The sequence below is a fragment of the Pectinophora gossypiella genome, chromosome 1, assembly GCF_024362695.1.
Source record: "Pectinophora gossypiella chromosome 1, ilPecGoss1.1, whole genome shotgun sequence".
In the NCBI taxonomy this organism is placed as follows: domain Eukaryota; kingdom Metazoa; phylum Arthropoda; class Insecta; order Lepidoptera; family Gelechiidae; genus Pectinophora; species Pectinophora gossypiella.
Genome location: NC_065404.1, coordinates 196507 through 210301, shown reverse-complemented (window position 1 = coordinate 210301; position 13795 = coordinate 196507). Strand labels below are relative to the sequence as shown.

The 13795-nt window shown below is 41.0% G+C and overlaps 1 protein-coding gene across 5 annotated transcripts in view; it reads right to left on the bottom strand.

Moving 5' to 3' along the window:
- Positions 1-9896, bottom strand: part of LOC126369152 (voltage-dependent L-type calcium channel subunit beta-4) — a 128385-nt gene extending 118489 nt beyond the window's left edge. For all 5 annotated transcript variants that reach the window (XR_007566722.1, XR_007566725.1, XM_050013862.1 and 2 more), the window contains exon 1: positions 9795-9896. Coding sequence is in view for 3 of the 5 variants with exons in the window: in XM_050013862.1 (XP_049869819.1) it covers positions 9795-9881 (87 nt within the window). In the remaining 2 variants the exon portion in view is untranslated. The remainder of the gene's footprint in view (positions 1-9794) is intronic.
- Between the last annotated feature and the right edge of the window lie 3899 nt (positions 9897-13795).

Genomic DNA, 13795 nt, shown 5'->3' with positions numbered 1-13795 from the left:
GGAAGCAAATCAATTTGCAAAACGAATATTTTTTGAATGCTAACCAAAAATGCCTTTATATTAATAACATTGACGTGTAGCTGAACATCATAATTTATTGTTGTTACTAGATATACTAGATTAAAAAAAATCTTCAATAACGTGTCACAGTTCCAATAAAATATACAATTTATAAGCTGGTCAAGTAAAATGGTAATTTTGTCAATAGAATGGTCTGTAACTGTCTGTAGCCTACAATATGAATAGTATATGTATAGCCAACAGACACATAGCGGTACAAGGCGAGTAAAATGATGTGATTTCCTGTTCTATAAAACTTTCTATTGTAATTGAATTAAGAGAAGCCTAAATCTGTCAGGACACCGTGCAGCTAGTAGCGAATCAGCGAGAGAAGGAAGTAACAGTGAATACGCGACAGACGGGGTCGTGTGCAAAATACGTATATTGTAACATTTTTCGTACTTACGATTTTTTTTCTCAGAATGACATAAGTACTGAATTAAAAAAAAACTTTAAATTCTACTTTTCTTTTTGGGACGTTGAAATAATGAAGTAATCCTGACGGCGTGGAGTGTGGTGGCGTTTGCACGCTGCTCAATGGAAAATAACTCACACTTTTCGTACTAACTATTACCGCTAAAAATGTAGTTACATCCTAAGTATGGGGTAGTTTGTCGCGTATCGCCTGCACTGGTACATGTATCTAGGCTTGAAATAAAATATTAGTCGCGAGTGTCCGTCGTTTCAATGGAGCGCATGAATAATGTATGGGCGCGCGAATCGCCGTGTGTCGTCAGGTAACTTGCGCGGTAGAGGATGTTCGTAGCTTTATTTTTAACGAGATTTATGCAGTTTCGTATTCCGCCACACCTGCCCACATGAGTGATGGTACGTTTTGAATGACGGCACTACATTTTAACGCTGAGACGGTCAGGTTTACACTTTGGTAACTTTGTAAATCCAAATAATTATAAATATGTTCTATCAAATTCGTTTTTAGGGTTCATCATATCCATCGTGTTCGACCAACAGTGGCTGCAAATTGTCTTTGGTTACTTGCTTGCTGTGCAAAGATCACGGGCGTGAGATTATCTTGTATTATTGCAGTTGTAACCTTTATTGTATTTTCTCAATTTCGTTATTAATTCAGCAAATAGTGCCTAACATATAATATATTAGTAATATGTACGTAAATTACTACAAACAGACAATTTAATGAGTATCGCAATATATTTTGGAGTCAAACTTGTCTACAACGATATCATCGTACTAAAGACATCAACGCGCGCGTCCAACTTCAACTGGACAATATAATAAATATATTCAACTGATTTTTTTTTACTTCTAATCTGAGCACATAACAAGCTAAAGCTTTCTCAAATTTAGTCTGAAGTCTCAAACAGTATTAAAATTCATCAGTTTTAATCAAAAGCGAATGAAACTGGAGATGTAATCTGAGAGGGACAGCGCGGGAGGCGTCCCAGACGTGTCGGTACATTCCCGTCCAGAGCCCGGTGAGGTGCGCGCACGCACGGTCCCGTTGCACCACGCAATCCCGTCCTCTCCCCTCCCGCCTCGCGCACCTGACGCGTACGCACTGATACGCACAATACGCGACCCGCCACACAGGTCGGGGATGCGGCTGATAGGCATCTTCCTGATTGGTGGTATAATACGCGCTTGCGCACGCGACTTGGGTGGGTCTTGGAGTTGTTTTCTTTGTGTTTCTTTATCAATTTATTGTGCTTTTTAATCAGTTCAGCATAGTAATAAGTAATTCATGAGTAATTAAATATTATCGCACACTCAAAATATGGTACCACAATCATAAAAAACATACGTTTTATGGAGAATGAAATTAGAGTATTATTGATCTCAAACTCATAATAACGACATTAAATTCTCAAATTACAATCCAGTTCCACTCCGGCCGGCAACAAGTCTCCGAACACTACTCGTTTGTTTTTTAATAATTTTAGAACTAAATTAAACTACATAAATTAATGCAGTCGTTATAATTTATTTTCACTTAAGTCTGGGTTTAATTAACTTCAAAGGCGCAAGTTTAATGTGTCGCGGCGTGTCGCGGGCGGACGTATTAAAATAACTTCCAACTCGCCAAAAGGACTACCTCCTCAGTAAATACTGTATTCCACATACTCGGTGTCCTTTTCAGCGCGTAATTGACAGACAGAGACAAGTAATTTGTATTAAACGAAGAACGTAAATGAACTAAACGTTTGAAATTAGTAAAGCGCCCGCGTTTATATCTTTGTCGCTTTTTAATGGTCTCACAAGCAAGAGTAAATGTACAATTCCAAGTATAAAACTCTTACGCCACGAAATAAGTCCACGAAATTTAATGGAACTAATGAGGTACCTTCCAGGCTACATTCCCTAAAGTGAATATAGATGGCGCTGTACAGAGCCTTTGTTTAACCTTCTAATTGATATTGTTCTTGGGTACATACATACATACATAAACTCACGCCCGTAATCCCTAATGGGGTGGGCAGAGCCACAAGTAATCAAAGACAACTTGCAGCCACTGTTGATACGAAGTCCTAAGCTGGATATGATGAACCTTATGGTGATAAGGGATCAGCCTATCGCCCATAACATTAGTCCATCATGTTAGAGGGCACAATCCCTCTGTCGGTTTTTACGACATGCCCGGGAAGACAAGCAGCTGAACGTGTTCTATGTTTTTTATTTGCTCCCAGAACAGCATAGAAGCGTAGATATTGTTCTTGGGTACCCTTGTTAAATACACCCAGCCGCAACACATCTTCCACCCATTATTATTTTGAGCAATGTAGGTAACAACAATTATTTTTATGTACCTATGCTTCTGCCATTACATTTTTGAATAATTATGTATCCGAGCGATCAGAAAATAGGTTATTATCACGTTTAAACAGTACAACGATATCTATATTGTTTTTGGGGACGGAGCCTGGAAAGTCCGTCCTTGACAGGTCATAATAAATAATTCTATGCAGAATAGGCGACACTAGCGCCGCAAACAATCTGGTATTATCTTCGTTTTGTAACACGGCAGTACATTGCTATATGATTTAAAGAAGTAAGATAATCCGTGTTTCGGAAGGCACGTTAAGCCGTTGGTCCCGGTTACTACTTACTGGTGTAAGTAATGTATTCAATTTCAATGTTGCCAGTTTATCCATAAATACCTATGTATTATTAAGTTGTATTTAATTTAATTCTGTAGTCTCTGCTTACCCCGGTGGGAAACAGGCGTGAGTTTATGTATGTATGTATTTAATTTAACTGAATACAGTACAGAGATACAACGTTTTTTTTTATGTAACTTAGATACCAATATTAAAAACATTTAGTAACACAATTCGATTATGTAAACAATAGCTCGGAATAAAATATCTTTGAAGAAGAAGAAAATGGGTATCCAACGATCGAAATTCCCATAATACATGTGTCATAAGCTCACGGCTATATTCGGCATCCATCGCAAAATGAACTAACTACAGTCATGAGCAATATTATTATGTACCCACTTTAGGACTCTGTCGCACTAACATATTTGACATGTAGTGAGACTTACAGTTCAATTTGTCAAAAAAGTTAATGTCACATGGTACCCAAGTGTATACATATTAATGCTCGTGACCGTACACACGCTTTACCCGAGCTTCCTGTAAGACCAACGTGATAGATGGGGAGCGGTATCGCCGTCTATACTGACAACTAACTATGCAACTATTCTTCTAAAAAACTCTTAGAAAATGACTATTTATTGTCAAAAATGGTAGGTATTATGACTTGAGTCACAGTAATAGATTCACAGTTTCGCATAGATTTTGGATCGGCTATAAAGTGATTAGGACGGTCGATGACCGCGCGTGGGCCAGTACATAATGTGACCGCTCCATACTATCGTCGTTAATTACTCGACACGGTTATAATCCACACTGCGAAAGTCATTCTGTCTGTCTGTCTGTCTGTTATCTTTTCACGCTAAAACGGTATAGATCTACATCAAAAGAGCTTTCAAGTGACATATACGGAAACGTCACTATTGGTGGTCTAGACCAGAATATTCATCCTCCTAGGAAAGAACATAGGATAGCTTTTATCCCGAAAATCCATAAGAGGATGAAAAGGGAATAAAAAGTACTTATCGCGCGCGATAGCCGGAGTCGACGCGGACAAACTCGCGGGCGGAAAACTAGTCCTTATAAGTAGAAATTGATGGAAACATGTTTTGCTAAGATAAGGTAAATGCCCTTTAAAATTGTAAGCGGATGTTGTTTTAAAGACATTTTGTACACATGAATAATATTACAATTAGTTTTAGGTATGTAGATTGATAATATGGTCACCATTTAGGATAGACAATCTTGCTATGATATGATGGAAGTAAATATTGATGGAAACCTTAATCATAGAAAAAACAATAATACTACGTATAAAACGGACACTCCGCGCCCCCCGCACCAATTCGTGTGGGTGCCGGTCTATGTTTGCGGGGAGGTGGGGTAAAAATAGTAAGTTAGCTGTTAAGGAGTAAGGGAGCGCGCGCGAAATATCTGTCTTGCTTCCACTAACGCGTTAGGCGGTATAGCGTTACTTTTTGTATGGAATGTCCGAGGCATGCCCTAACTTTAAAATAATAAAATAATAAAAAGTGAGTTTCATATTTCATACTTTTCACGGATGGCAAAGAGTGTAAGTAGATGTAACCAAAGTCGCGGGTAATAGCTACACATAAATAGATAAATAGATTACTTCAAAATTTCACTGGAGTTAAATTAATGCGTATTGCAGGAAATCAAAATAGGTACAATAACGTAGTAAAACCTGTCAGGTTTGTCGCACGGAATCTTATCTGCTGCCTATTAGTTTGTAGTTATCGTGTTGCTAATTAGCCAACACGCTAAAACTAGCGAGCAACTCCATAAATTACCTACGTCTCTTTATTACTGCAAAGAAAAATGACCTTTTGAACGTTTAAGCTCCTTGAATACCTAAACGACGTTCGAAAAAAGCTCCAAGTGACAAGAATAACTTCCTAAGCCGCCCGAGTATGCGCATGCGTCGTGTAATGCGCGCGACGCGGCGCAGCGTGGTCATTACACGCAAGTTACATTATTTACGAGTCGTAAATCTCGCGGACTCATTACCCGTGTGTGGGCACCTTTACGACCCCGGCCGGGCTCGCTTCTTACCCGTACCGACCATTTTACACCGAATTTGAAGGCTGATGACTCTCAAAACATTCTAAATTTTATTATCGACCGGCAATTAGTAGTATCATTATGGCTATCTACGTCGCCTGTTGCCACCACCTAAGACATATTAAATAACACATCGGTAGGTAGGTATCTACGCTATTAAAACCTCGCAACTATAAAATACTGAATGCTAACTTGGTGGACATTACAATGATGCAATAAAAACAAATGGCGAAGGAATCACGTCAGAGACTTTAGAAGAAACGGGATTAAAGCAATAGATTACCATCATTAAGATAATAGATAGAAGAAAAATTCACCTTTATCCGAGGCCGAATTCGGGCGAATCCCGCGCAGCGAAGGATAAACAATTTCTTTGTCGCGGTGCGCAGTGCCCGCGCGCCGCGGACCGCTACATAACAACCGGGAGATATTTATATGGTCGCGACTCGCAACAATCGCCTCTATGTCACGCGTGTGATGACGACAGTCACTTTAATTGACTTGGAAAAATGCGGCCTGTTAAGTTTAGGATACTTACACTTTTTATGTCTTTCCAGTAAAACTGTCCCCAGTGAAACATTTTTAGAACTATGTAAGTAATAAACATGACTAGTAAAGCTAGGTTACCTAGAACACGAAAAAAAAACATCTAGCAACCTTTCATAGAGCGAGTCCAGTTTGATGTAGTATGAGCCTAGCTGGCGACGAGCCAGGATATAATTCTCTTCTTCACCTACTGGTGTTAACTGCTCGCTTTGAAATACTACCGTCAGATTGCTGATTACTGTTCGTCTGCATATTTTTGTAAAGGCTTTAGGCCCAGCTTTCCAGAGTCAACAGTTATATAATGAGGTTCGGTTTTAAAAGGACATTAGGTGTTTGGATTTAGTACAATCTAATCTAAGCCGGCGTGTGATTGATGAATGTGGAGGAAGCAAGAGAAGTGTGTCAGGATCGAAGCAGGAACGAATTCCATAGTCTCTGCTTACCCCAGTGGAGAATAGGCGTGAGTTGGTGTAGGTGTGTGTGTCGGGCTATAAGGGCTTAGAAAAGGCTTGTCTGATTAGAGAATCTATACTATTATTAAATACGACCTAACCTATATCGGGCTGGTTTTCCCTTCGCAGATGGGATGATTCGACAGTCACTCTGCCCTGTCACTCTGCTCTGTGTTCTGTAAAAACCCGACCTGTCAAATTTTCAGGTTAGGTAAGGGGGCCCTGAGAAAACGGAATATTTTACAGAGGAAAGGTTTTCTAAAGTCTACAAAATTAGAAGCCGCAAATAAAATGCGCTTATAAGCCATTCGCTAGTGAGGTCGCGGCACTAAGGGCCGAATTATTTTTATTTTGTCTGTGTTGCGTGGGCGTGTCGTGTTGGGTTGCGCGCTTTGTTTCCGCCTCGCCTCGCGGTGCTGCGCGCGCGCACAATAGCAGTGGAGACATCCTAGTTCATCTAATACTTAGGTATGTCCTTATAACTGTTTGACTGTCTCCCTCTAAAACGCTTAAATTCGTTATAGAGGCACGTAAGTTACGAAGGTTTTCTTTTGAGACATGTATTTCAGGAATACAAGAGAATACAATTCGCTATCAATGACATGTAAACTCAAGTTCCTGAAACTTCTCTTCTATTATCTAACAAGATAATATTGAATACAAGATTTGTGACATTGTGCTCAACATACATTCAATTTATAGAGCGACAAGAAATTATTGAAGTCTCCATTATCCGATGTCCAGTGAAACAATAACGGAGGGCGGAGTTTTTGCGACTGCGCACGGAATGTAGGCTGTGCGCATAATGAGAGGTCAGATTTATTGCGCAGCGCCCGTTCCGAGAACCGCCGCGTCGTCCCGCCGGTATGCGCCCGCGCGTCTCCCGACCCTCCCGCTATCCCCACCCGCAAGCCTGCACAGTTATGTTGGCTATTCTTACGTAACTATACACAAGAACTCGGTTGACAAAGAATCCACTGTATGCGAGAGGCGGGTTCACGGGCCCGGCGCTCCAGCCGCCTGACAGATCTGTCCTTGAATTATGTAATTACGTCTCATCTGAAATATTCCCACGATACTGCCCGAACTATAGATCTAGTAACATAAAACAGTAAGCTTGACCATATGAGCGTCGATTTCAGAAACAACTACTATTTAGACCAACTTGTTTTAGAGAGTGGTGACGAAACAGAGGCATAAGGAGCGGCGGACGAGTATGTTAATGTTATTTAAAATCATCTGTTTCATCTCGGCGACATCTGTCTGAGTAGCGGTGCCGCGGTGTTGCGGAAATTTTCCGACACTGCATGCAGACGCTGCAAGTGAGCAAACTGTATCAGTGGGTCAGACGGGCTACGGTGCGCAAGCGCAGGACACGCCCCCGGCGGCGGCGTCGGCGCGGGCCGCGGCGTGACCCCCGCAGGCATATTATGATCATAACTACTGCGCATCAGGAAGTTATTGAATTTGATGCTTAATTAACATCTGCTCAAAGAACTATATTCTAAGTATAACAAATACCTACTCGAAAATAAAAAACAAAAACGCGCGTATGTATTCTTACCTCGAACGCGGAATATTGCTTTTGGGAGACGATCGTAATTTGTAACGCAAAACCGGTCAAGACGCAACAAAACCAATTCATGTAAGTAATAAAACGTAGAAAACATATCTTAGATGTCACATTACACATCCGCGTTTGAACATAAGTCGTAAACTTTTGTACCGTTAGTTCCAAACCGACATAGCCGTTCGTAATAATCGTGATTGTCAGAATTCCGTCGGTTTTTGGCAATGTTCTCCACGGATGGAGTGGATGACGATAATTAGCGGATTTTTTGTCCAGTATTTGCAATAATTGCAGTTCATGGACTCCACTAATCGCTCGGTATCTCACCGACGGTGACGTATGCGCTTAAGGAGGAGAACATGTCGTGTTTGTAAATATATACTTATCGTAAATAAAGCTAACCACATCATCGGTTTAAAGATTAATATTATTAATAACTCGAACGAAAATAATAATGTCAAAGATATTTCAGATCATGGCGCATACTCCTACTTCTCTTTCTTCTTCTGCTGTGGGGTGGAAAACCAACCAGAGCAACTGTAACTCCTACTGAACTAGGGTTATTAATATAGTCATAATAAACCGGTTTAGATATAAGCTCCCCCTACATTATTTGCTCTACATTTTAAGATGCACAAATCACGTCGACATCCTCCATAGAACCCTCACTCACTTTAAATATAAAATGACCAGCATTATATAATTTTATTCAATTTCCTATAATTTAATTTTCTATAGTTTTATCCAACATTGTCATTACTTTTAGTTATTCTAAATTCTAACTTTTAGTTACCTCCAACATGTGTACGTGTTGATTTATTATTCATCATCACTAATTTAAGAGCCACGCTCTTGTCGATGTAGCATTATCCATGCTACTTTATAGGAAAAATAGGAAATCACTGCGATTTCCCTCTTTCCTTCCGCCCCGCAGTACACTGTCTGACGCGAGTGGGATGGCGCCCAGAGTAGTCTATTTCAAAGCCGTACTAGGACTCCTATCCTCCACCTCTGAATAGTACTGACAGTTGCTGTCGTTTTATTTAATATTTTACTTGAATGTTGTATATGCCTGTAATAAATAAATAAGATTTTCTTTTACCTACGTTTACACATTATTTTTCTCTGATTCTATGATAAAACTCAAATCTTATATGAATGGAACCTTAATGCAATGTGGGAGGAAAGCGAGTAATTATAAATGTAGGTACACGTGTTTGCGAATTTGAGTGCGCAGGCGACGACACACATAGCCGGCGAGACTCAATCAGCGCTGACGGACCCGCGATTAGATTCGCGAATCAACGTGTTTGTGATCGCGTGCGCACGATCATTACTTCTAATCCATCTATCGTATTTATTTCCTGCAGTCTCGTTCATATGAGTTTGTTTTGTACTATTTACGTAAGTTACGGTCAAATGTTTAATTGTTTGTTTGAGAATGGTCTTAAAAACAAATATCAAAGATATTGGTTTATAGTATTCGGCTCATGTATTGTACTGCACAACGCGTAACAATTGTGAGATAAGTACATAAATTATTAGGTAGGTATAGAGACCACCATGAAAAGTAAGTATCATGATTAATTCCAAGTTTATGTGATCGTATGTACCAGTCATAACAGCCGTATTACATGTAGATAGGCACAATACTGATAAATTAAATTCTAAACATACTTAACTATCTAATTTACCTTGCCTGGCGCCCAAGGGTGTAGTACCCAGCATTACTGCGGCCAATGAGGTAGTGTTATTGTAGCTTGAGGAGTTAGAGATAATACTAATACCACCTTCTAGTGCGATGGAGCAGGACGGAAGCGCTCGTGCTAAGGATATGTAACTGGATGCACGCGGCTGCACCAACTACTACTTGTTCCCCGCGCCGCCGTCGAGTACAATTCAATACAAATCTGTACATTTGAACGCTCCGTCGTAAGTTCGTGCGATGGTAATCTCTAGCAGAGAAACTGGTGGCTTGCAGTGGTAGCTGGTCGGTGGTGGTGGTGTTACCTGGTGGTGCGCTGCGTGCGGCGGGTGGTGCGGCTGGTGGGAGTGGCGCGGCGGGTCGCGGGGCTCGGGCGCGCGCGCCGCGCTCATGCCTCAGCGCCGCGCGCCCAGGGCATGACCCCGCCGCCAGCACAGCGCCGCGCTGCAGCAACGGACAACATGTCAACGCCAATAACCAGGGGATTGATTTATCATCTAATTATCTTTCAGACAGACACTTCTCGGATCACTGTGATATTTTTTTCCTTTGTTTAGATACTTTTACGTATTTTTGTTCACAATGAAGACATTACATGCAGCCCAAACTCAACAGGTAAGGTGTCAAAGTAAGCCAAATATATCAACCCGTGTATAATGAAAGCCGAACATAAATATCAATTACACATAACTTTCACACAAAGAAAGTAAACGTTAACAAACGAGCGAGCACTCTTATGATAATTTATAAAGGTAATTCATACTGATGCGGCCGTGCGAGGTTAATGGCGACGCGGCCGAAAGTTGTTTGTCCGCGATACCATCTCGATTTGTCGCCGTGCTCTCCGAGCAGGGGTCACGACCGCGCGACACGCGCACATGTACGCTCAAAATACTCACTTATCAATAATTTATCTTCACATACCGTCTTAGCTAAGAACGTCAATGCGTATAAGATTTTTTCTACACACTTGCTCGTAAAGTAGCTCTTATTGTGCCGCTTTGAAGTACATTTTATTATTATTTTTTTTTATTTTCTTATAAAAACAATGTATTAATAAGTGGTTCATTGACCACTTGGCCATCCCGATGTGATTACATCGGAGGCAAAACCTCCATTAAGTCACATAAATAAAAATAGGTTGGAAAGTGAAGGTAGGTAATTTCCAGCCTCCGTTCCCCAAACAAAAATAGATAGCGTTGTACAGATTTAACTTGATAATTACCTATTTTCTATAAAAATAATTGTTGTTCTATATTTGGATCAGATATGTATGAGAATTATGTTACTACCTATTTCTCTTTATTTTGATAAGAATAATAATGGGAGAAAATATGTTTTGTGCCTGGGTGTCATAATTTAAACAAGGGTCATAATTTAAAGCCAGAAACAAAAATAAAAGATGCATCCATAGAGATAGGAAATTATTACTCTTTTATTTGTCTATGGATGCATCCATGAAATTAGAAGGTTAAACGATGGCAACTCTGTACAGCGCCATCTATTTTTGTTTTTTGGGGACGTAGCCTAGAAAGCCCCTCATTAGCTAAGAGAAAATGTTTCAATCGATATTCGGTTATTTACAAAAGGTCAAACTGTATATTTATAATTGGAATGTAGAGCGCGATCCATTTTAGCGGCTGCCTTCCACCCCCGGGAGGTTATTATAGCTGTCAAGTTGACAGCTTCCGTGAACGACCAGCTACGAAGAGCCTTTGCAGGTGACGTGTGTGGGGCGATGTGTGAAGGGCGGGTGCGGCACAGGGGTCAGCTGACACTGGGCGGGCGCTGCAACCGGCCAAGGTCGCCGCAGCCACCGCGCTCCGCCGAACGAACGATTGCCGCCAACAAATTAAAAATAAATTCGCATATCGATTTTTATGCTTTACCAGCATGACACGCCCGTACATTCGTTTAAAAGGTTCACCGCTGGTAGTTTAGATCTATTATTGTAATTCGAGTTGGTAAAAAATTGTAAATAATATTCATGATCTAGGTTAGTTTTGACTTTGTTATGAAACATCGTCACTACCGATATCCTCCTGAGAGGTAACATACACATAGCTAGCTACTTTATACATCATGAAAGGCTCCGATTTATCAATATTTTATAAATATTTAAGTAAGCGCATAACATATTATTATAATCTAAAGGGTTTATAAAAAATCTGGGATAAAAACACGTATGACGCAAAGCGGCTTGGAATGACGCATGCGCACTGGATACATCCCTGTAATCGTGTTAAATCCCTTTCTCTATTCATTGACCATAAATAAATACCCAGATGCAACCTACTGTCACTCCCATCCAATAAACATACAACCACTTAACAGTTAGTTTCTCATATCTGTCTTATCATTGCTTGTCTTCGTGGCTAGAGACAAACTGTGGCTGCCAGTGACCGGTCAACTGTACTTTCTTTGTCAATACTTTCAGCACTGAAGTAAAAAGCCTCTCCCAACACTTCAGTCGGCTACAGTACAGTCGCCTGCCTGGATATAAAATGTCACACAAAGTCTCCGAACTTGTCAGGAAGCCTGTCAAACTGCTGCATTAATAGACAGAGCACTCTTGGAGCATCAGGTGGTGATACTCACACGGTTCACAGAGCGAGGCGGCCTCCGCGTGTTAAATCCACCGTATTACGAACACACCACAATACTGTTAGTCACACAACCTCGGGAAATGCACTATTTACAAGATTTTCACGGTTTTCAGCGAGGCCTGAAGGCTGCAGGGCCGGACCGCGGTGACATTTGTCATGTGCGGCGCGTGCTCGGTGCGCCCCGGCGGCAGTCGGGCGCGCTCGGGCGGAGTCGGGCGTGGTCGGGCGCGCTCGGGCGGTATTGATCGCGGCGGCGCCGGGCGGCCGGTCGCCGGTGGCGCCCCGCGTGGCGTTAATGAGAGCTGATGGCTGTCCATTATTTAGCAGCCTCCGAGACTACGCGGCACGCGAAATTAATGGCGATTTTATTGATTTATTGCAAGAGAAATTAAACATTGATTAGGAAAGAATGTTTCCTTCATCCCACGAGGGATGTTCTGTTTTACTTTAAGTACAAAAACTACCCTCTTTTTTATATTGAATTCGATTTTAAATATCGGATTAGTCCAAATCAAATTTATCACTTTGATTTCCTCTTTGAATAAACTCCTATTAGCCGCCTCTGTACTAAGTATATTGAAATTGAAGGAATGATCTGTACAACTAAATGACAAGTCTTGAAAATCTTAAGTAAGTAGGTACGTAATTCGATAACGTAATCAGCTACTTAGTATAAAAATGTGAGTAACATCAATTAATAAGATTCTTGTACTTAATGGATCGTACGTCATTCATGATCTGAAGTTATTAATAACAATTTTCATCAAGTAGCAATGGATTGTGATTGACAGATGCGGCACGCGTAGTGGTCGCCCGTCCGGTGACCCGACGGCCGGCACCGGACGGTCAGGCACGCCGCTCGCCGCTCGCCGGCGCAGATCGAGTGCACTTGTTTTTCACTGTCTCGGGGCTAATTGCGCCATTTTTCATTTGCGCCCCCGCGCCACCCCCGCCGCCCAGGGAGCCACCCCGCCCAGCTATCTGAAGGAACGAGCTATTTATTTCGTATTAATTAGTGTATAAGTCTAGAGTAAATCACAGTCACTCCCTTATTTCTTGGACTTTTTTACAGCCCATTAACAAAAATAAATATACCGTTCTACTTTTAACCTACATTGAAAAATTCGCTTTAACATTTAAATGTTAATGATCCTCAAACATAAGAGACAGTTAACTTGAAGACGAGCCTACTATAAATATCTGTCAACATTCTACAATCAATGTTTATAACAGGTACTAAATCTGATTTTCAAGATAAAATAATACGAAATAATAGTACGACTAGAAATAATGGTAAGCATTGACGTAGGCCAAGTGACCGTTATGGATTGGAAAGCTGGTGGTCGGTGGTAGCGCGGTGGTGTGGTGGGGATGGTAACCACCGCGCACCGCCGCCAATTAGACGAGACGTTAAACTGAGATATGTTTCCGGTGCGATATGAGCGTCGTCGTAGAAAAAAATGAAAACTACACGGACGTAAGCCGTGCTGGATGGGACACGTACGGTCACGGGCATTAATATGTATGTATACACTTTGGTACCATGTCACATAAACTTTTTTGACTAATTAAACTAAGTCTCACTAAATATCAAATATGTTAGTGCGACACAGTCCTAAAGTGGGTACATTATATTGTTCATGACTGTACGTATGTACGTTTAATTTGTATTCATAGTAGAGCTATTTAAATAAAATAAA